General features: G+C 38.7%; 1 protein-coding gene and 1 long non-coding RNA gene across 4 annotated transcripts in view; both read right to left on the reverse strand.

Moving 5' to 3' along the window:
- The window catches only part of TPD52L1 (TPD52 like 1), a 52,947-nt gene that overhangs the window by 5,205 nt on the left and 26,434 nt on the right, over positions 1–21,308 (reverse strand). For 2 of the 3 annotated variants that reach the window (XM_035321777.1, XM_035321778.1), the window contains exons 4-7: positions 10,595–10,696; positions 5,505–5,519; positions 2,814–2,852; positions 765–825 (exon numbers count right to left, since the gene is read on the reverse strand). In XM_035321777.1, coding sequence (XP_035177668.1) covers positions 765–825; positions 2,814–2,852; positions 5,505–5,519; positions 10,595–10,696 — 217 coding nt within the window. The remainder of the gene's footprint in view (positions 1–764; positions 826–2,813; positions 2,853–5,504; positions 5,520–10,594; positions 10,697–21,308) is intronic. The other variant, XM_035321780.1, reaches the window with a different exon arrangement.
- On the reverse strand, positions 7,147–8,812 carry LOC118164327. The gene is made up of 2 exons (XR_004749440.1): positions 7,831–8,812; positions 7,147–7,767 (listed from the first exon to the last, which is right to left on the reverse strand). It is a non-coding gene; the product is annotated as an uncharacterized LOC118164327 (long non-coding RNA).

The following is a 21,308-nucleotide window of genomic DNA, read 5'->3' on the forward strand; positions in this document are numbered from 1 at the left end:
TTATCAGATGAATAAGAACCATGAGGAGACAAAAACTCTTGTTCTCACTTTTGATGCAAGTTTGCCATTCTCTGTCCTGCCTTAACAAGTGTTATTAGTGATGCCTGATAACTTTCTCGTCAGATGTCTCTGTCCCACAGCAAATATGTTAATATAGTTTTGAAATTTTAAATACAGACAAAACACTGAAATTAGAGAGAAAATGGACACCTGCATTAAGGAAAGATTACTTCAGTGCTAAGAGCACAGGTGGTATGACAAAGCAGTTACATGACAGCTCCCACCAGCTGAGTCGGGCACTCAGTGAGTACATCTCTAGTGCTGCAAGGAGAGTACCTCCAGCCAGGGCTAAGTTCAGTCTGTAGACTAACAGTTGTGTCTGCCTGGCATGGCACAGAACAGAGCTCATGAGACCACACTGCTTTCAAAACTGGACTTCGTGTCTCCGCATGGCTCTGCCTTATACAGAATAATCAACTGTGGTTACACCTGAGATGTCTCTGCTTTCCACTTCAGTATGGCCATATTTTGGGCATTTTTGAGACCACTTGTTCACATTGGCAGGCAACAGAAGTAGTTTCACAGCAACAAAGCAGAGAAAGATGTTTTTTCTGCATATTGTCTTCACTTTCTAATAGTGCTCTTGAAGTTGCATGAAATTATTGATTTAACAGCAAATTCTATCACCTTTCTGCACAAATGACAAGGACCACAAAGCTGTCACACTTCAAGCATAGCCATATAACTCAGTCTCTGACCATTACCTTAAGGCTTGTGACAGTGGTCTCAACCTTCTCTTCAAATGACTTGAAAGTTGGAGAATTCCTAAGAGAAAAAGAAAGTTGAAGCAAGTTAGTTGCAAACTTAATGAGGTAACTTCACAATTTCATCAGTTTTCACCAAGCAACAATGGACTGAATGAAGGCTGGCTGGCAGCACAGATCTGTAGCCTGAAAGGTTATGGACAGTTGCAAAAGCAGAACCTGTCTCATAACTGAGACCAAGCAGTGACTGGCCTGACTATCCTCTGACAAATGTATTATGTTCTCAGAAGGAAGAACAAGAGAACAATGACCTAAATGCTGCATTTCTATGGATTTATCTATTTGTGCTTTGCCATAGTGCAATTAACATTTTTTTTTTCATCTGATGCATAAGTTTATAATTAATATGATTAAAAAGATGGTTGTTCAAACTTTAACATTGCAGAGACTATGACAAAGGAGATTAAAACTACATAGGAAGTGGGTCCCAAATGCCTTTGAGGAACCTTGCCTGCACCTATGATTTTGTGACCTAGGTGTAACCTGTTGCTTTCAAAGATGTTAGGGAGACTGTGTTCCTAGTGCGTCTGCCTAACAAAGCTAAGCTTTGCTTAGGCCTTCACTTTCCATAGAAAAGAACACAGCTCTGGTTGTGGGAGAACTGTGAGTTGAACATATCTTAAGAAGAACAACAGCTGTGATTTTCCTTCTTAAAGCATGTGACACACTTGGTTTCCTAGCTTGCCTTACAAGCTCATTCTTTTCTCCATAACTTGAAACATAGCTTCTCTCTCATTTTAAATGCATGCAATTTTTTTTGCATTTCTTCCTGCAGGCAGAACACACTGACACACTATTATCTGTCTTAATATTATGAACATAACATATATACTGTCCTAACGTTCTCAATTAAAGCACACTTTGTGCGTCATGATTAGTGAAGAGTCTGCACCTCAGAAACTATTGTCCAGCAGGCTTCCTCTTACACTTTCTTCACCAAACAAAACAAAAAGATGTCAGGAACTACCTTTCCCTGTCAGGTGCCCATCCACACACCCATGCCATCCACGGGGAATGGCAAACATATGCAGCAGCCTATGGTTTACTCAGCAAAATGATGAAGCCAATGGCTGCTAAAATTTGCATGTTCCTGTTTGCATGCGCTGGGAACTTACCAAGAGCATGACAGTGACCTCTATTTCTGCAAACACTTTTAAATCATATCCCTCATCAGATTAGAGTTAAATCGACTCTAATTTAAGGACTGGGCAAGCAGAAGCCAGTTGGAAAAATAACGCAGATTTACTTTTGGTTTCTGTTAAGGGGTCGAAGGGTCTCTGTTGAAGGGTCAAAAGGACCCTTCAATAAATTGTTTTATGATTTCTGTTTGACCCACGTGTCACTCTGGTGAGTGTTTGCCTTAAACTATTCACCTGCTGAAGCTGAATGAATTGGCATCCTTTGTGTGGTTAAGAGGTTTGTTTTCCCCATTTGCTTGGCAGGGAGCCGGAACATCAATATATTTAGAGACTGGGAGGGTAAAAAGGAAGCTGGATCCTAATTTTATTGAAAACAGTAAGAGCTTTACTTGAAGAGACATTGATATTTGGCAACAGTTAAGTAAAGCATGATTATGGCCATTAAAATATGAAAGCACTCATAAAATCCCTGCATAGGAGCATGATCCAAAGCTGCTGGAGTGGAAAGCATCGCTGACATTAATGGGCTTTGGATGATGTTCTAGAGACAGCAAAACAACTGAATTTCAGGTTCAGTAATACAAATCTGATAGCACTCAACTACCCAAATGCATCTCAGAACTGCTCCATTTATTCAAAAGATCAAACAAGAGGTTAAGCAGTTAGTGCAATTAAAAGGGAAAAAAAAAACGCAGGTGGCCAGTCCTACAGACCTTATCTACGTGAATAACCTTAACTGATTGAAGTCATCTGACTAAAAAACTGCATGATTAGGATCAAGGTATGCAATTCCCCCCTCATTACAATGCTGAACGTCAACATAGTGAGTACAATATGGGTAGCGTATTACCTCATTGCAGGCATGCTTATGGAATGGCGAATAGAGTAACTGTGGGATGAAAGCAGAAGATAAGGAAAAAAAGCTGTAAAATCCAGTTTGCAAAATGATCACAACACACTGTTTTTATTTTTTCAATATAACTTTTTAAAGTTCATATAAGAGTACTGGTACTCCACTCCTGATGGCAGCAGCTTGTCAAACTTACCTGTGAATTCCAGCTCACAATCAGCAGTGAAGATCTTGACACCACTCTCATGTCAACGAAACAGCAATTGCATAGGGCTCCAAGAATGAAGTTCCTGGCAATGTCCTTTTAAAGGACACACAGCCCTATTTATCTACACAGACGTGCAACATATAACAGAAGAACAGAGAGCTATCTTCATGTTCCTCTGACAATAAGGTTTGTGCTGGGTGAATGCCGTACGCCTCAGGTCTGTGAACCTGCTCAGAGATGGTTCAAAGGAGTAGGTAGGCAGGCAATTGCCTGCCTCTGTTGCATGTACAATGCATATAGCCAAAATGGACAAACTAGCCCCCAGTTTGTATATCCTAACACAAGATGTTTCTTCAACAGAGAAGCGAGCCACTCAGCTGTAATAGTTTCCTATCTCTTCTGGGATCACCAAGTATATAAAGCACTGTTTTCCAAAGCTCTCATCCACATTTCCTCACCACTCTCTCTTCTTCCCTCCTCTGGCTTCCCAGCAGCATGTGTATCAGGATGTTGGAAGGCAGAGGATGGTGTCTCTTCAACACTCAAAAAATCCAATCCTCTAATCCTCTTCTGCACCTCTACCTCTGCAGCTGGCCGCAAATCCTGATCTCTTGACTTAACTAGCCACATTCTTCTACCTCAGCCACCAAAGTCAAATCTGCTGTCGTAATTTCACTACTGCTGGGAAGCATCAACACTGTTCTGAAGAGTCTTTATTTGAAGTGCAAGAACTGTCCGTATTACATTTACATCTGAGCAAGTTGCACGCTGCAGGAGTATGTGCTGTTTCCAAAATTCATGTGTGGCTACTTTCAGTGTTGAGTGACAGCCGCAGCTTGGTCTGACTGAAAAAAGAGCGTTAAGGGACAGCAACATTTGGCTGCAATCAAGCAATGCGTGATCATAGCATTAAAAAATGAGAGCTCTCATATAAACAGCACGTGCTTGTTCTAAACTATAGAAATTCAGAGAGGCACTGTGTTGATAAATACACAAAAGCGTTTTTTTTTTCCAGATTCAAGGTGGGGGGAGCTATTTGGCAAGAAGGTGGGACAGTGAGACGTATACAAACTGTTTTCTGTTGTGTGCGATTCAAGCTTTTGCTAAACTCAGATAGACAGAAACTGACACCAGACAACACAAAGTTTTCACGTTCAATTTTTCACATCATATTTAAGAATTATGAAAGACTAGCCCAAACATTTCATGAGTGTAGATCTTTAACGATTCTAGTTAATTGAAACAAGCATGCTTGTCATGTTAGTCTTGTAACACATGATGAACAGGCAGAAAATAAGGGTTTGGAAGTATTTCAGCATTGATTGATTCTCTTCTAGCAGCAAAACATTTCAAATATGAAGCTCTGAATAAGAAGCTTACATTGTGCCAAATTAAATTTGCACAGCTGAGAGATGGCATGTGACAGGCGATCTGAATGCTAAGTGAATATTTTACTTAGCTCATCTTTTAATTTCCTTAAAAAGGTGAGGATGCAAGTTGTAAGAACAGTGACAATACATGTCACATTTTACTGGAAGCTTAAAATACTAAGCTTTTTTAAAGACATCCCTGTCTGTGATGGTGAAAGATTTCAGAGGCTCAGTGCAGAGGCAGAGGACAGAGATCTTTCATGACAAAGACTGCCAGATACTACGTTTTCGTTTCATGTCAGAGTGAGATAGTAAGGTCAATCTATATACCACATTTTGAAGTTTTATCAGTGAAGTCAGAGCCCTCATTAGGACAGCTAAGACTTAGCTGAACAGAGAAGTTTTTCTCGAGCTGCCCCATGCACTGGCAGCGCTACCAGGCCAGATGGACTGCAGGGACTGAGGGCTGTTCAGCCTCTCTGCTGGGTGTACTGACGTAAAGCCAAACTGCATATAGAATCTCTCAGCATACATAATTCATCATATCTCAAAGGGCTTCACAGCATCAGTATATTCAAGCTCCAAAAAATACAAATACTTTCTTTTTTTAAAAAAATAGGTTAGGAATCAGTCTTACCACTGGAAATTTCCCCAGGGCTAAAGACTTTTAAACAGTCAGCATGTGGGCTTCATGACTAATGTGATTTTGCTTTATTGATGAGGTGGTAATTTTTTCTTTTAAATGAATCTTTATAAAACTGTGCTGGCTGAATAGAAGTTTTGTGGTGTGCAGAGTTCCAACCTCTGACAGAAAATGATGGTTCGGAGAATGGTGTTACATATAAGCAGGTTTTCCCAAGAGCATCTTTTGAATGCATTCATTATTTGAATTTGAGACTAATCTACTCAAGAGCAAGGCAAACATACTTTAGCCACTTTGTCCAGTCCTTTCCTCATTATACTCAACATGCTGTAAAAATGAGGCATTACACTTTAAGTAGCAATCATTTTTATCATACATGATGAAGTTGAAAGGAGAGTTTACTGTGTTACATTCCATAAAACTTATCCTGTTAAATACGGAGGCAGCTTTTGAGGAGAATAATGTCTTACCTAATTGAATGCGATCTTTGGTGGATGCACAAGAAAAGAAAAGCAAGCGTTAGAAGTATTATGAAAATGCAACAAAAATTTACATATGTATCTGTAGTATGCCAAACTGCCCAAGGAAAAAAAGAAAATCATTTGCTTCCAAATCTTCTTGCTGGAAATCACACTAGGCTGTGGATCAGTTCAGATTCCTTCAAGGCAAGAATTTTCACACACTCCTTCACTACACACAGTCGTATACTCTCTGTGCAACGATGAATGAAAGTTCTGTCTGCTAAACTGTGTGTCCTCTTCATTAGATCAGATTTAATCAACGTTAACAGGTTTCCCTCCCAAAGTCCTACCTCACTCTCATTAAGGGGGAAGTACAGGCTAACTGGAAATTTACATGTTCATCAGCAAATGTCTTCCTCACTCCTCCCTCTACATTTTTTAATCATCTCTGAGTTGAGACAGGTATGGCAAAAATAAAAAGCTTTTTAATTCCTAAAATGGCATTTTCTAAAATACTTCTCCCTTGTTTAAATTAATACTTGAAACACTTTGACACTGTTTTCCAGCTCACAAGAAACTTAATGAATGTAGCAGAACTGAGACAGTCACACTGATACGCAGCATTTAAAGGATGTCATTAAGGTGCCAAAGTCAAGAAATGATGAGGCAGACAGCCTCTCCTTCATCAGTGTATTATTGATGTAGCCTTAATTAACGACCACTTCAAGGCAACACCTGCCTCACGCAGTGAGCCAGATAGGTGGCACACACTTAATGAACATCTCTCCAATAGTTATTCCTCACATCTTTTTCCAGTGTGGTATGATGCATTATTTACTGCACGGTACTCATACCGTGCTCTGAAGAAAAGCAAGGATTTCTTCACAGTTATTTATAGGGTTCATCACCATGTATACATGTACTTCTCATACATATATGGACTTATCTTGTTATGGACAACACGTTTCTGCTTAGAGCATGTTCAGCAATGCTGTTGCCAGTCATGAACTCCTTCTACTTCCTGCTGCCTCCCAGTACCAGCCACCCCCTGCTCCATGCTAACACAGATACTTGCACAGCCATGTGATACGGGAACCTGTGTTTCTGCAGAGCTCTAAAAATCAGCTTGACTGAAGGGGCAAGTGACAGTAGAAATGAGAGAAAACAGCTGTTTCACCTGTCACCAAAATAAATGCTTAGGAAATAACATTTTGAAACAAGATAATATCATCATCTCCTTTAGAGGGGATATTAAGAGACACTGAGGTTTAAGGATGATAGCTTGGTATATGACAGCTACATATTTCAGGGAATTTAGCTCTCAGTGACTTCAGCAACAGTTTTTACATGTCCAAAACACCCCTAGGTGATGGGAAGTGATGGAAATGCACAAATGGAAGGCACAGAAAGCATCCGCATCCGCTTCCACAGCACTAAAACAGATTAATTCCTGAGCCATCTCCATCAGATACTGGCCTAACCTGTTTCTAAAAACATCCAATGAGAGAGATTTCACAGCCTTCAGAAGTAACCTGTGCCACTGTTTGGTTTCATAGCCGAATGCTTTCCTGAACTTGCATGTAAATGTAATACATTCTCCCTCTTCTTTCTTTATTCAGCCCCATTTTTCTATCCTAAAAGCCAACTCGTACACACACCATCACTGGCTGTATTTTCTGAAGCTCTGAATACTGCTGTGATATTTCTCCACATTTCTTACAGTTCACGTGCACACCCTGTGCTTCCCTGAATGCTCCAGCTGAGACCTTATCTGAACTGAGCAGAGCAGAGCAATCCTCCCCCAAATCTTACAGGCAACACTCCTGTGGAAGCTGGAATTAAGTTGGTAGTAGCAAAAGTATCATGACAGCACTGACTTGTGCTGCACTTGTGAGCCACTAGCCTACCACTTACTAGGCCCTTATCTGCAGAGCCACTGCCCAGCTGGCTGGTCCGTACTCACCATCTCTGCATTTGATTTTTTGACATCTGTCAGTATAGCACCTTACTTTTCTTCATCAGTTTTTATTTCAGCATTTCATTTTGAATTCTACTCCTGCTGTCTAAAGTCGCCTGCATTCCCTCCCACTGCAGTCATCTTGGGGTTAAGTGCATACATGATGCCATTGCCCAAACCAGTAGTGAAAGTGCTGAAGAGCAGCGGACTCAGGACAGATGCCTGCATAATCCTATATTATGATGAGGCCTATTCCTTGAATGTAATTTTCAGTTCCCTATGCACTCTTCCTGCTAAAACATTAACTGTACTTCTCTAGCTCACTTACAGGACTGTGAAAAGAGCAGGCAGAGCCTTATCTAGGTTAGGCTGTATCACATCCCGTGCCTCCCCTCCATCCTCTACTACAGGTGCCACCAGTTCAAAATAATCTTGACAAACCCTTTTTTGCTTTTATCATTGTGCTATCTTCTAGATGCTTAGAAGGCAACAGGTTAATGCTTCACTCCAGTATCTGGTTTACATTTCCCAGAACTTCCCTTGTCCCTTTCCAGAGGGATGGACTTTGCTTTCCTCCACCCTTCTGGGACCTCCTGTGCTTTCTCTGCTGGCTCCAGTCTTCTCTGAGAGGCACGTTCACCTGCCTCATTCATGCCACCAAGCTCTCCCTGCCTGCCCTCTGTCTCTTTCCACACATGCCTTTCAGCTCCTGGCAGGACTGAGAAATATTGCCTTCATTCTTTTTCGGAGTTCACTTATCCCAGGCAATGAATTTGAAAAGGGTTTGCGTGATCATGTAGTTAAGAGAATGTATGAGACAACTGAATGATGTATAAGCAGTATAACTGCTGACATCCTAATTTGCATGCAGGCCTTTGTTAGCTTAATCTTTAAATGCATTTACTTGGATAGTAATGTAAGTGGTAGTGTACATATAGTAATAACGTATGTAGTTTCCTTACTTTTGTAGTTTTCGTATTTATTTTTTCTTCTTCTAAAGAAAACCAAAAAAAATCAGAAATTCTCCCACTTGGTTTGATGACTGTTTCTGGACAGGCCATAAGCAGATCTGAAACTCTTAGATCCACACTCAGCTGTGGAGTAGTCCACTAGTATTGCAGGACAAGATCCAAACTTCACCATTACGTAAAGGAGCTGGAGGTAAAGACCCTCAGCCACATATTGCATCTCTGCTCAACACGGCAAGAGACATGCAGAAAGGTAATAACATGTTGGAATGTGTAACCTCTGCTTCTTAGAGATCTAGGCCCACATTACTGCCCTATAAGTGAGCTGGCACTCCCCTCTTCTCCTTCGCCTTCCTTCTCCGTGTCAGAAAACGTTAACAGAGATTATAAGAGCTAAGATAAGAGTGGAGGGCAAGGAAAACAAAAAACAAACGAACAAACAAAAAACCACCATCACCACCACCACCAACTGATGGCATCAGGACCACTGTAAGCCCTTTCAAAACCGTCATCACCCCAGGCAGGGGTAAAGGCCAAGCACACCAGACTTCTCAACATATGGGGAATTATTATGATCATCTGGATTTCAGAAAGCAGTTTTAAGTGTCCATTCTGAACAAAAGCAGAACAGGGATTAGCATCCGGATGGCACTGGTGAGTATCAGCCTTAATGCCTAAACAATACAATTAAGCCAGAGGCTGATGTGTGTTTAAACCAGCATTAAGGGAAGGGGCCATGATAATCCTTATGCATGATCACTGAAATAAAGCTGTATGGATTAGCAAAAAAAGCAAACAATGAAACAAAGGATGCATGCCTCCTTACAGCTTATTCCTCCAACCATGGTTAGTGCTGGAGTGGGAGAGGAGTAGAATTTAAATAGGGCCATTTATGTGGTAACATTTACAGTGTGACCTCCCAGAAATGCACCTGCCCCAAGATCTTACAGCAATTTCATTACTGGGGTAAACATACAAAGCATTACTCTAGACTTAGGGTGTTCACCAGACGTAGAATGTCCAATTCATGCCGTGCTTTATGTAACAAGGGGACACTGGCTATACTGCTTGCTTCTTCACTGCCACGTGTCAAGAAAACTCCCCTAACTGAAGACAGTTGCTTTCACAAAAAATTGCATTGCTGGTTAAGTTTGTATTTTCCTGAAAAATGGCTTTTAGGATAGAAAAATGTTTCAAGATACTCATTTTGAACAAAGAAAGGTACTAGAAACAAGCTTCTCGATTAATTGAAATGTTTATGGACTTAGCTTCTACTTTGAGCCCTTGGCTAAAGTGCTAATTTGCAGAGTACAATTTCTTCATTTATGCTTCCGTTTCGAGGAATTTTAGGTTGAACACTTTTAAAGATACACCAACATATAAAGCTCATCATTTAAGTTGTATTTAAATGGGAATTATTCCCCTCAATTCCTGTTATTTTCATCTTTTTTTTCTTCTTTTTTTTTTTTTTTTTTTTTTAGTGCAACACAACCACAGGATAAAAATTTGCCTCCTATTTTAGGAGGCCTGGACTATCAGAGTGAATGAAGCTCAAGGGCAATAGTCAAATGCCTTTCAGATAAGTAAAACATTAAAAGTTGAAAACACCTAGAAACAAATATATGGAAATTACACAGATAGTGGGAAACAGATAAAAAAGAAAAAAAATAAAGAAAAAGAAAAGACAAGGGAGTAAGAATTTGCTAACTAATAAAGCCTGTCTTCAGAATGTGGTACTACTTTTGTTTTATCTTTTGTACACTTGAAAGAGCTAATATAAAATAGTCTGAAATGTTTTTTCTTTTTTATTTTATCTTTCCAGGAACAGCTCCAAAGCAAGCTTGCTTTCTTCAGACAATCTTTGTCTCCAGAATCCATGTATGAATAAAACTGGGTTAATAAAGATATATCTGCAGAATTTATCCCATTTTATTGGTATATTTCCTTGAGCTTGAAAAGCTGTTCCAAAAATATTTTTTATTTATTTAAAAATAGGACTCAATTAAAATTATATCTTCATTCATCGTTATCCCCTTTTTGGTTCAAAACAATTAATGTCATAAAATACTTTGATTACCAACTATTTGAAGGCTTAGAACACTAATGTAGGTAGAAAAGACAAGCTGAGAAGAAGTCTGTCAAAGTAAGAACGGAGAAGCAGCAGATCCTTGTACCTCATATCTCCAAACTTCTTGCTGATAGCAGTTCCTACATTGCTGATAGCTGCTGTTGCTTTATGTCCTGCATGGCTCAGGGTCTCATGTGTTTTCTTGTAGCTACAAACAAAAACGAAGAACAGGAATAATGATAAGTTTTAAAAAGATGGGCTAGAACCCCCTGCAATTATTTTTCCTTATTTCTGCACCTTAAAATCCCACCCATCAAAAGCCTGAGAAAAATAGTAACTGTAGCACAAATCAAATTACAAAGATGCCCACTTCTGCACAGCTTTGTAAATGCAGCTTAACCCTAACGCAAGCAAAGCACACTTCAGAGCAGTCTTTCATTATCTGTCCCCCTTGAAGATATCATCTTCCAAGAGGGTAAGCACCAGCTGTTAAAAGCAGAATGGCGTGATTTGTTGAATACTTGTTTGATACAATTTCTGTAAATGTACATCAAATAAGCATTCTCTCAGCAGACACTGACTTTCTGGCACAAGCTGTGGTCTAAAGCACAGAAAAAATCAGTTAACATACATGTTCTTCCATGCATATATACACATTAGATACATTTAAAAGATGCACTTCAAAATTATTTATTGGCTTTTCAAATTAGACAACATAAATAAAATCTGTTTCTATATGCTACAATTCTACTTTTATATTTTTTATTTTTTAAATGTAAAGGAAGAAGGTTTTAGGAAAGAAAGAAAGATTAAAAAATCTAGACAGTGAATGCATGTTCTAAATAGCACTGACCACTGGTTCCTTTTCAAGTTACTCATTTCATGTGTAGCATATACATTCAAACACAGAATCATCCTAATTTACTGATTTGGATTAGATGCTCCGATCCACACAGATCCTTCAGTATGGTTAAGTTGTGTTCTCATAGTAATCAAGCTTTTCTGTACAGATTTTTTTTTTTCCTCAATAAACTAACTGAACATGTCAGAGACTTCCTTCCAAGGCAAATCATCTGGCACTGGGAGCAGTGACGCAGACAAGTTCGTAATTAGAAGTACTGGCCTAGTAAGAGAAGGAGAGCATGTTACAATCAGCCTTGTAACCTGTGGTGCACCTTGGCAGACAAGGACTGCAGAAACGATCATGAAAAATTCAGAAGTACAACTCCTTTGGTCCTACTTCTCCTTTGGACAAGTTCTGTAAGATTGCAAACGTGTACCAAAATACACCAGAGATTAATGCAAAAATCCCACTGCTTAATTTTTGCAATAGAAACAGAGTATTTTCTTCTAACTTTCACACATATGAATGCAATATATCTTGGTAGGGATAGGAGGAGAAAGAAGAAAAGATTCACTTTTGCAATAGGGCACATCACATTTTATGCCAGGCCCTTTTAGCCCTGGTAGTACCTACAGCTCAAAGTCTGCCGATGAGGCCTCTGTTGTACAAACTATGGGCCAGAAGGCAGATGCCAAATAATGCTTTACTCTCTCAGACAGAATTCCATCAACATTTTTTTCCCCAGCACAAATACTTTGATTTCATGATCCTAACCTCCAAAATACCTTAAAGACTGCCTAACAAGTTCTAAAACTACCAAGCAAACGGTGTCAGTCTGTGAAGGTGCCCGTCTCTGTCTCCACTGACGTGAACAACAGCTTAAGGGAAGCAGCTGAGGGTACCAGATCTCCAGAAACCTGGAGTTTGTTGGATGACTTGAATTAATGTCAACCACTAATGCTGAATGGCAACAAAGGCTAAAACATTGCAGAAGTAATAGAGGGAGCACAAATTGTAATTAGAAAGGAAGGAGCACTGGTTATGCCTGTTTTCTGCCTTTTCAGGTGCAGAGCACAGACAAGACCTAAGAGATGTTTTTTACTTGGTGTCCTTTCTCCTCAGCCCTGCCATTTATCACAGGACACAGCAAGGTTCTTTCTTATTTCACTGAGGCCTCATTCCCTAGCTTGACTAGTTAAATCTCTGTCATTTTCTTGTTGTCAATGGACATACTCTCATCTCAGAGAGTGCAATGAGACCCTAAAGTAGATGTTAATGATGCTTCACTTGAACCATGAGCATAAGTGTTGCCTATGAGAATAATAAAACCAACAACAATAATAATAAAAAAACCTTTTCCATTACCTGTTAGTTTATACATACATGCGGGCATTTGTTAAAATGCCCACGTTATTGCTTGCGTGTCTTTAGACAACTTCGTAAAGAAGTTTCCAAATCTATTCAGCACAATTCTGGTTGATGACAAAAATGAAGGCCAAGATTTGACTTCCAGGTCTGGAAGGTCCTTGGTAGCAGGGCAAAGCTCATTTCACCTATGCTCCATGCTATCTGGTCACAACACCTTTAATGAAACATACCCAGCCTTGTCAAAGACTTTGGGATGACAGTTGGCTCAGCTAGTTCTTCAATGAGAAGACAGGCAAGAAAGAGCATGAATCTTTCTGCAAATTACTGTGTTGATATTCAGTTCAAATCTCAAGCCTGTTTTTAACCATCAGACAAATTTTTATTAAGCTGAACTCTTACCCTAATTGTATGTGCATAACTAGATCTACCCCCAGCACTTCCCTTCCCATCACCTTCCCACCCTTCTGTGGGGGGCTCTGAGTCAGAAATCAGAAAGCATCACAGGGATGCTCTTAGAACCGGGGCCATAATAAGGATTAGAACATTTTCAAGATCTAAGTGTCCCATTAGCCATACAAAAGTATAGGCAAAATTCCATATATATGTTCAATGAAGTTGATAATCATGTAAAAATATATCTAGGAACAAACACTATTTAAGTACAGGCTGATTGTACATAGTGAAGTATTTTGTAGCCTTCATTCTGAGTTTTTTGTTGTTGTTCAATACACTTCATAGTTCATTTTATGCAAGGGCATGCTTAGCTTTATGAGATGGTATCTCCACATCTTGCCTTTGTGCTGCAGGTTCTTCACACCACGTAAAACCATTAAGAGCATAGTCTCAAAAGTCCCCACACAGCAGACAGACATCATTTCAACTAGGAAACAGTAAAGCCCCTTATGTGTTTCTGAACATTACTTTGGTCAGAATACATCTTCTGGGAATTGGCTGAAATGACTCTGATTTGTGTTTTCTCTGCAAATCCCCTAAATGCAATGTCCTCCCCAGTATTTTTACCAGCAAGAAAGACCTGGAGACTACATTTATGTTTCTAATACTTTTGATGTTACACAGCTGTGTAAATCCAGCTAATATTGTTATGCAACTGGTCTTTTTTCAGCATCAACTTGCAAAAATGACCTTTGACATGCCTTCCCCCACCAGCAATGCTGAATGACAGCTTTAAGGAACAAAACCAACAAAGGTCAAAATGCTGTGCAACTTGTACTACCTGCCAGCAGAGACAAGAAATGGTAACTTGCATCTTAGTAGACCTTGCTGATAACTAGCTTAAGAATCAACACCCCATCCCTGCATCTCCACCATTATGCATATCAATATGCCTTCTTCATAAATTAATGAGCTTTCCACAGAGTACACTGCCTTACTGCATTTAGTTATACCGTGTGATTCTGTGACATATAGCACAGTATTTTGGTCCAGATATTTTTATCATAATTAGATTGTATTAACAGCATTCATTCAATACTTTCCCATTGTCACCACCCTGGTATCAGCGACCTCCAACATCCCCTTTCTGACCTCGGGGAGCCCTCTCAATTGTATGTAGCATTAATAACCTGAGCCAGCAATCTCATATTTTCAAGTAACACACAGCAGGTTGTAGTTTTGTTTCAACATGCTGAACAGCTTACATAATTTTCAGAAACCTCTAAGTGTAGAAATTAAGCTTGCTGTTCCAGTTAAGAACTACTGACATTCATTCTAGGGAATAAAGTGCTATCGGTATGTCATTTCTCAAGGCCTCCTACCAACTGCTCTGATGTGCCAAGTGATGCACAATACCTTCACATTCTCACCCCTTTGGCATCTGTTAGTGGCAAACATTAGGAAAGTACTGATCACTGAGCTCATCAGGACAGGTGAAAGCATCTCAATAGTCAGCCATTGGCTAAAATAAGGCTCGTGACCCTGAACCACAAGGCAAAAAGGCCTGCAGCAGGAACTGGAACTCCATGAACTTAGGGCAGAGAGGTTTCAGAAATACCACTTTCTACCAAGCCCACAATGAGGTGCATTTTACACAAACACACCATTAGGCTCCATTTCTTTATTTGTTACAGTCATACAATGTCACCATCGTGGTCATGAGTTTAAAAGCATTATGCCAGATGCCCAGTAGCATTAGTAAAAGCAGAAATAGGCTAACTTCATACAAGCGACTCTTGATTTATGCAGTTAGTGTAGGAATGTCTGCTCTGCTTTTATGGCATGTACACATATTCCATAGCACAGGAGAATTAGTTATAGTGACTAACAAGGATCCAGGTTCATGCTTTTCATTTAGCATTTACTAATACCTACAGTGTATTTTGTAGACAAAAAAGGTTTAAACAGATATGGTATATGTGAATTGCTGGCATAACTGTAAAATTGTAAATCAAACTCGTTGTCATTTCAAATATTACCTTTTTCAGATGACTTTCAACTCAAAATTTTATCCATTTACTTTGATTATAAAGTTATTATTATTATTTTTTTAAACAAGGACCTTTTAAAAAAAGAAAATGTCCATAAAACTGATATTAATATTTATCATAAAATACATTGACATGGCACAGTTATGTTCTGACAATATGCTCTTCTCAACACATTTAAAAGAAGCTTTTAAGATAACTCGCATCTCCGGTACCATTACGTACACTGTTGACAAAACAGACTTGTAGCATGTTTTGACTGCATTTTTACCTGACAGCTTCTTATATAGCATTTAGGTTTTATTATCTTATGACAACCGAGTCTCACTGGCTCATTTTCACAGACACTTAAAGCAAATTAAGGAAGATTACTATTTCCTTCTTGCATTAGTTTTTATGAAGTGGTGTTTCATATAAAATATAGCCAAACAGCAGACATAGAGAGAGGTCAGGGAACTAGATGTTTAAATGACCAACATCATCTGCAGTATAAGACAGGATAATCATACTGCATGCTATTTGATCTCATCTCAGCTCAGTACAGAGCTGCCATTTACATGGCAGAGTTAAATCTAACCTTCCTTCATAAGCACAATACACGGCCTATTGACAGAAGTAGGCTACAAAGATAATATTCATATTTTGCATGGCAAGCTGCATATTTGACCTACTACAGTGAGTAATAAAGATTTTAAAATCAGCTTCTGTAAAATATGACTACACATACAACTAATTATCACATCTTCATTCAGTGTTGTTCTTCTCCATCAACGGCTTGCAAAATTAACCCATTTGTGAAACCCACTTCTGTGATAAAGATTACATAAGATACAACAAAATGCAAACAATTAACAACAAAACCATATTGTAGAGCAGAGCCTGGTGGCACAAGCCACGTCCTGCGGAGCTTGCTTCTTGTTTCTTTTCAGACTATTAGTCAGCTTAAGAATGATGTTTTCTGGAATCAACGTAAAGCACCTAAGTCTCTGAGATGCTCTCAACTATAAAACTCTTTTGCTGTTTATTTTCTGTGAATGAGAAGCTCAGTATTAATTATTCTAACACTCAAATGGAATAAATTCATATATAAATAACAAATAACAACATATCCTTAAAACATTCTCTAATAGCATTCATATTCCCAAATGCACTCTGAAGTGTCTACTTTCTTTAATTGCTCACATGAAATTAATTCCAACTTCAAAAACAACAGATGTTTTAGACATTCTTCCTTTTCCCAGATATGCTGAGAATCGAAACCGTGCTGGCACTTGGATGAGTGCATATGCCTAATCAGCCAAAGGAACTATGCCCCAGGTAGTTCCTCTTGCACAGGGAGACGAAGGGCAGAGCTGAGGAAACCGACCCTCTGCAGGTCACAGGGGACCTGCCTCAAGCCAGAAATCTGTGTGTAGCACACAAGATTTGACTGTTCAGCAGGCTGGGGAAGAGTCATTGGTGAGGAAAGATTCCAGGCAATGGTGACAAATATTCTGTCCTGCACTGTAGTCTTCAAAACCATGGAAAACACTGGGGATACAACTGTGAAAGGCATTACTTATGCAATGTAGCACAGAATGAGAGAAAAACCAGTAGTTCTGATACAGTTAATATCTGGGTAGAAAAGCCATAATATGTTGGCTTAAGCACAGATGAGCTTAGGACATTCCAGGACAAAACTTCATAGTATATCACACCTTAAATTGTGCCAGTAATACTGTTCATGGGCTCTGTACTGTAAACTACATCAAAAAAAAATTTTAAAAAAAAAACAAAACATGCAGATTAAACATATCTCTGCCTCCCTTATCTTTCTTCTCCTTTCATTTCTGTCTTTTTCTTTTCCTTTCATTTATCCCTTTCCTTTTCCTTCCATTCCCTTTATTTATTTTTCCTGTCCCTTTCTCCCTTGACCCTCCCCTGGGTATTTTAAGTCCTGGTCATTTCAGAGATTCCAGTTTACGCTGGTACCTCCTCTTCATATCGTAAGATATAAAATTTACAGATATCTGTAATATATGTGTATACGTTTTCTGGGTCAAAACCATAATCAACATGGATTTTTCTCTGAGAAGCTAACGTTACATTTAATGATCTGTTCCAGATCACCTGAAGTCACTAAGGAATTTCCATTAGCTGAAGCTTCTGGTGTAAACAAATGGACATACATTTTTCAGGACTGGGACAATGAGAATAGACTATGTTAACTTCCTGAAGTCCTTTCTCCAACCTTATTTTCCATTATGCCTCCCTTCCATGTTCAAGGCCATAGATACATGCAGAAAAGTGGCCATAAAAAGAATGTCTTCGAAGAAGGCAGAACATTGGTTGGACTGACCCAAAGGACACCAAAAAGCACTGGAAGTTAGAGGCTCCCTCTATTTCCAATAGAGCACACACCCACACACAGGTAATGCGCTTGCTAAAGCCAACATGCCAATTTCTTCACTTACACAACCGGTGCATTCACTTGCAAATTTAGAGAAGAAAATGTCAAAAGGTGATTACATATTGCAATGAACAGAAACTCCCACATTTCCATTACTACCACTCATAACAAGCATGTGTGTGGGAACATGGTATAGTGAGTTCTCAAAAGTCACAGTAGGTCTGTGGCTGCCCACAAATTATAGCCAACTTCCTGAGAAGATTCTGATCCTCTGGAACACATTGCTATATATTTAATGTGATATTAATGGAGGCTCCAAGTACTGTAGATTTTAAATCCAAAACACATGCAGTGTAACTATTACTTTCTATTTTCTTATCACCTGGCAGAAATTTGAATTACAAAACACGAGTTCCCACTATTTGTGGAAACCCATACAATTGTCCTCAGGTTCCCTATCAGCAGAACTAAGCTTGCCCATATAGTTTTCACGTGAGTAGTTGAAGAAGAGATCCTTATTCTGCTTCTGTAGGGAAAGGCCAATTTAAAAATAAGAAAAAGGTTCCTCACAGTAAGGGTGATCAAACACTGGAACAGGTTGCCTTGAGAGGCTGTAGAGCCTCCAGACTTGACTGGATGTAGTCCTGAGCACCCTGTTCTAGTTCACTCTGCTCTGAACGGGGGAGTTGGACTAAATAATCTCCAGACTTTGCCTTTGTAAAGATTTAACCTAATTTTGTATAGAATCACAGAATAGTTGAGCTTCGAAGCAGTCATCTTACCTGTATGCGCTACACAGTGAAAATCTCAAGTACCGAAGGGCAGAAAGCACTGTGAAAACTTCATTGAAGCACCACCAATGAAAAAGATTTAGCTAAGTAAACACACTGTATTTAGGTTAGATAAAACCTTTCCTTTGTAGCAGAATGTTAATTAGAAAAGCTCAGTTGTGGTCTCTAAATATCACTGCAAAGATATTTTTAATGACTCCTTAAGCTAAAATAAATAACCTGGAAATCTGCCAACATTATCCTGCTTCTAGCATCTAAATAAATGAATTATCTATGTTTAAAATATAAATAAAAACCTGAATTGCTTGAAGCTAACGTAATATCCACCCACCTCTATTCACTGAAACCCTGATCTTTAAAAAGGTGTGTGTGGGAAATCGTACCAGCTGAGCCCGCTACCTTCCCTAACATGCCTTATACTAAATATCAGCACATTGAAGAATAGCAGAGGAACAAAGAGCATAAAAAAAAAGTATTATGATACTGGTCAACATCATAAGTGAATGACTTCCATGTGTATTTCATAGAAGACTGAAAAATGCAAACAACACTACAGATTTTCTTTAGAGAAAAACAAAGCTGATTAGAAAAAATGGTTTGATACAGGAGAAGCTGCACATTACTTTTGCAAATACAATGTCTTACTAAAGGTGGTTAGAATTGCTTTTGCATGCACCAAAGCATGCATTAATGACAAGGAAACAGACTTTGTACGGAACTCTATGTTAAGCCTGCCATTATCTTGAATGAAGGACATTAGCCTACTTGACCTCAACCTCTGTCTTTCCTTTGCATGAAAACATTTTTTTCGTTTTTAATCATAACAGAATTCCTTAATGATAATTTCTGACATGTACATACCAACCATACTTAGGCTAACTTTTAAACTACCTGGCCAACCTTTTAAATTGTAAAAGCTTAAAAATAGTCTGGATCTCAAGTTTACATTCAGTCATTCCAGGTGGCATCCAACCTTTAAGTTAGGTAGTGAGTTTCTAAATCCACTTTTGCCCTAAGAATGCATCCCTAAATAGAGGGCTTTAAAAGAGTATTAATACTAAGGAAAAAAAAAAAAAAAAAGTGTACCTAATTGTTCTTTGTGGGTTTGAAAAGCTCTCCATTAAAGTGGTTTTAATTTCTAGAAAAGCATAGCAACTACAAAACCCAGTAAGATTCAGTGAAAGCAAAACTAGCCTCCTTAAAAACACCTGTCTTTAGAATTTAAAATGACTAATTGTGGATTTAGAAGCCTAAAATAAAGGAATGTAAATATTTTGAACTCTTATTTTTTAAAGCAAGCTTTTCAACCTTACTAAATCAGAGAATATTGGTGAGTAACGCTACCCCATTGCTATTTTGGTTTAACAGCGATGAATCACCTCTATTACTTAACACATCCATTCTTAAGAATGCTCAACTACCATGATTTGTGCAGGTAGTGTCAGCCAGAATTATATAGCAGTTGGACTATGGACAGCAGGATTTTCAAGGGCACAAATGAACTCCTGCTGCTCTATTCTAAATACTGGTGGCCTTGAGGTGGACACTGAGCACCTAATGGCTCATTGTTTCTGAAGCTCGTTTTAAAGAGTAGCAGATACCATACTAATAAAGTCTGTTAAAGTCTCTTTATCCTTCTGGAAAATGTCAACACTGTGAAGGGAAATTTAAAAGTTGTCTTGGAATTTGGTACAAATTCCAAATTTAAAGTTTTTAATTTTGAAATTCTGCTATCTGCTAAATCGTGTTTAATGTTACTAGACCTGCTTTGCTTTCTTTCTTTGGGTCCTGTGGGACTGCTCCATCATGGGTGATGCCACTGCCCTACCTGCTTTGCTGTTGACTCCCAGCTCACCTCCGGTGTGGAGCAACTCACTCTTGCTTCTCCCTAGGAGGCTCAAAACCACTTGTCAATTGAAAAATAAAAATAAAAATAAATAAGTAACTTTTCAGACAGCACTTCATGAAAATTAAGTTCTTCTTTCTACCAATGTTGTAATTAATTTGGATCAAAAAGTTTTAGAGGAATATATAAATATGAAAACACCATATTCTAAGTATAAAGATCAGTACTAGCCGAGATCAACCCCTCAGTAATAATCTCGGCCTTCTTGTAGCTTTGGAATTCACCATTTTGTTTGCCATCTCTCTCAGTGATGCTCTGTTTCTCAATCAGCTTTTACACAATTGACATGGAACAGAACATATTTGAAACTTTGAAAAAACACTACCTATTCCAGGCTCAAACATTTTTGTGGCAGACTAAGGACAGGTCTTATCACTATTTCCACATGAGTATTTTTAACTTCTTTAACCTAGACAAAAGGTTTGTGCCAAGAGTTCTTGGCAGCAAGATGCAACTCAAATAAAATCCCTCCCCAGCTTCCTCACCCAAGATTTCAGACTTTTTTCAAATGCACCTTCCTGGAAGGCAGTAACTGGGTTAGACTACAGACTGCCACTGTATAATTGGTCTTGTTCTAGAAGAAAAAAAATCAAGTTAAAAGCATTTCAACATCAGCAGTGGAGTAACAATTCACATTTCTACATTACCTTTCACCCTGGGGACCTAAAGCTGCTTACACAAGATGAGTTTCACTGAACTCTTGTGGACTAGTTACCCACTCTGCACAGTGGTAAAACGAGGCTGGTATACGCAACTTGCCAAAGAACAAAATGCTGGCAAATAACAAGAAACTTGATATACATATGACTTAAGAAAACCTCAAAGATAGCACAGTTACCCCCAAACCTTTTTTGTTGTTTCTTTTGGACAGCCAAAACCAGGAACTCAACGGTCATACATCAACTGATTCTGTCAGCTATTCTTCAGAATTCAGATGATGGTACTATTTTTTTTAATAGTTGCTAATATTTTAGTAGTATTCCTTTTATGTTGTCTGTCTTGGAAGTTCAAAAAATATAACACATTGAGATAAAGAAGGATTCTTTCTCTCCTTAGTAAGGACTCTGTAGGAACATATAAT

Source organism: Oxyura jamaicensis, chromosome 3 (assembly GCF_011077185.1).
Source record: "Oxyura jamaicensis isolate SHBP4307 breed ruddy duck chromosome 3, BPBGC_Ojam_1.0, whole genome shotgun sequence".
Taxonomy (NCBI): domain Eukaryota; kingdom Metazoa; phylum Chordata; class Aves; order Anseriformes; family Anatidae; genus Oxyura; species Oxyura jamaicensis.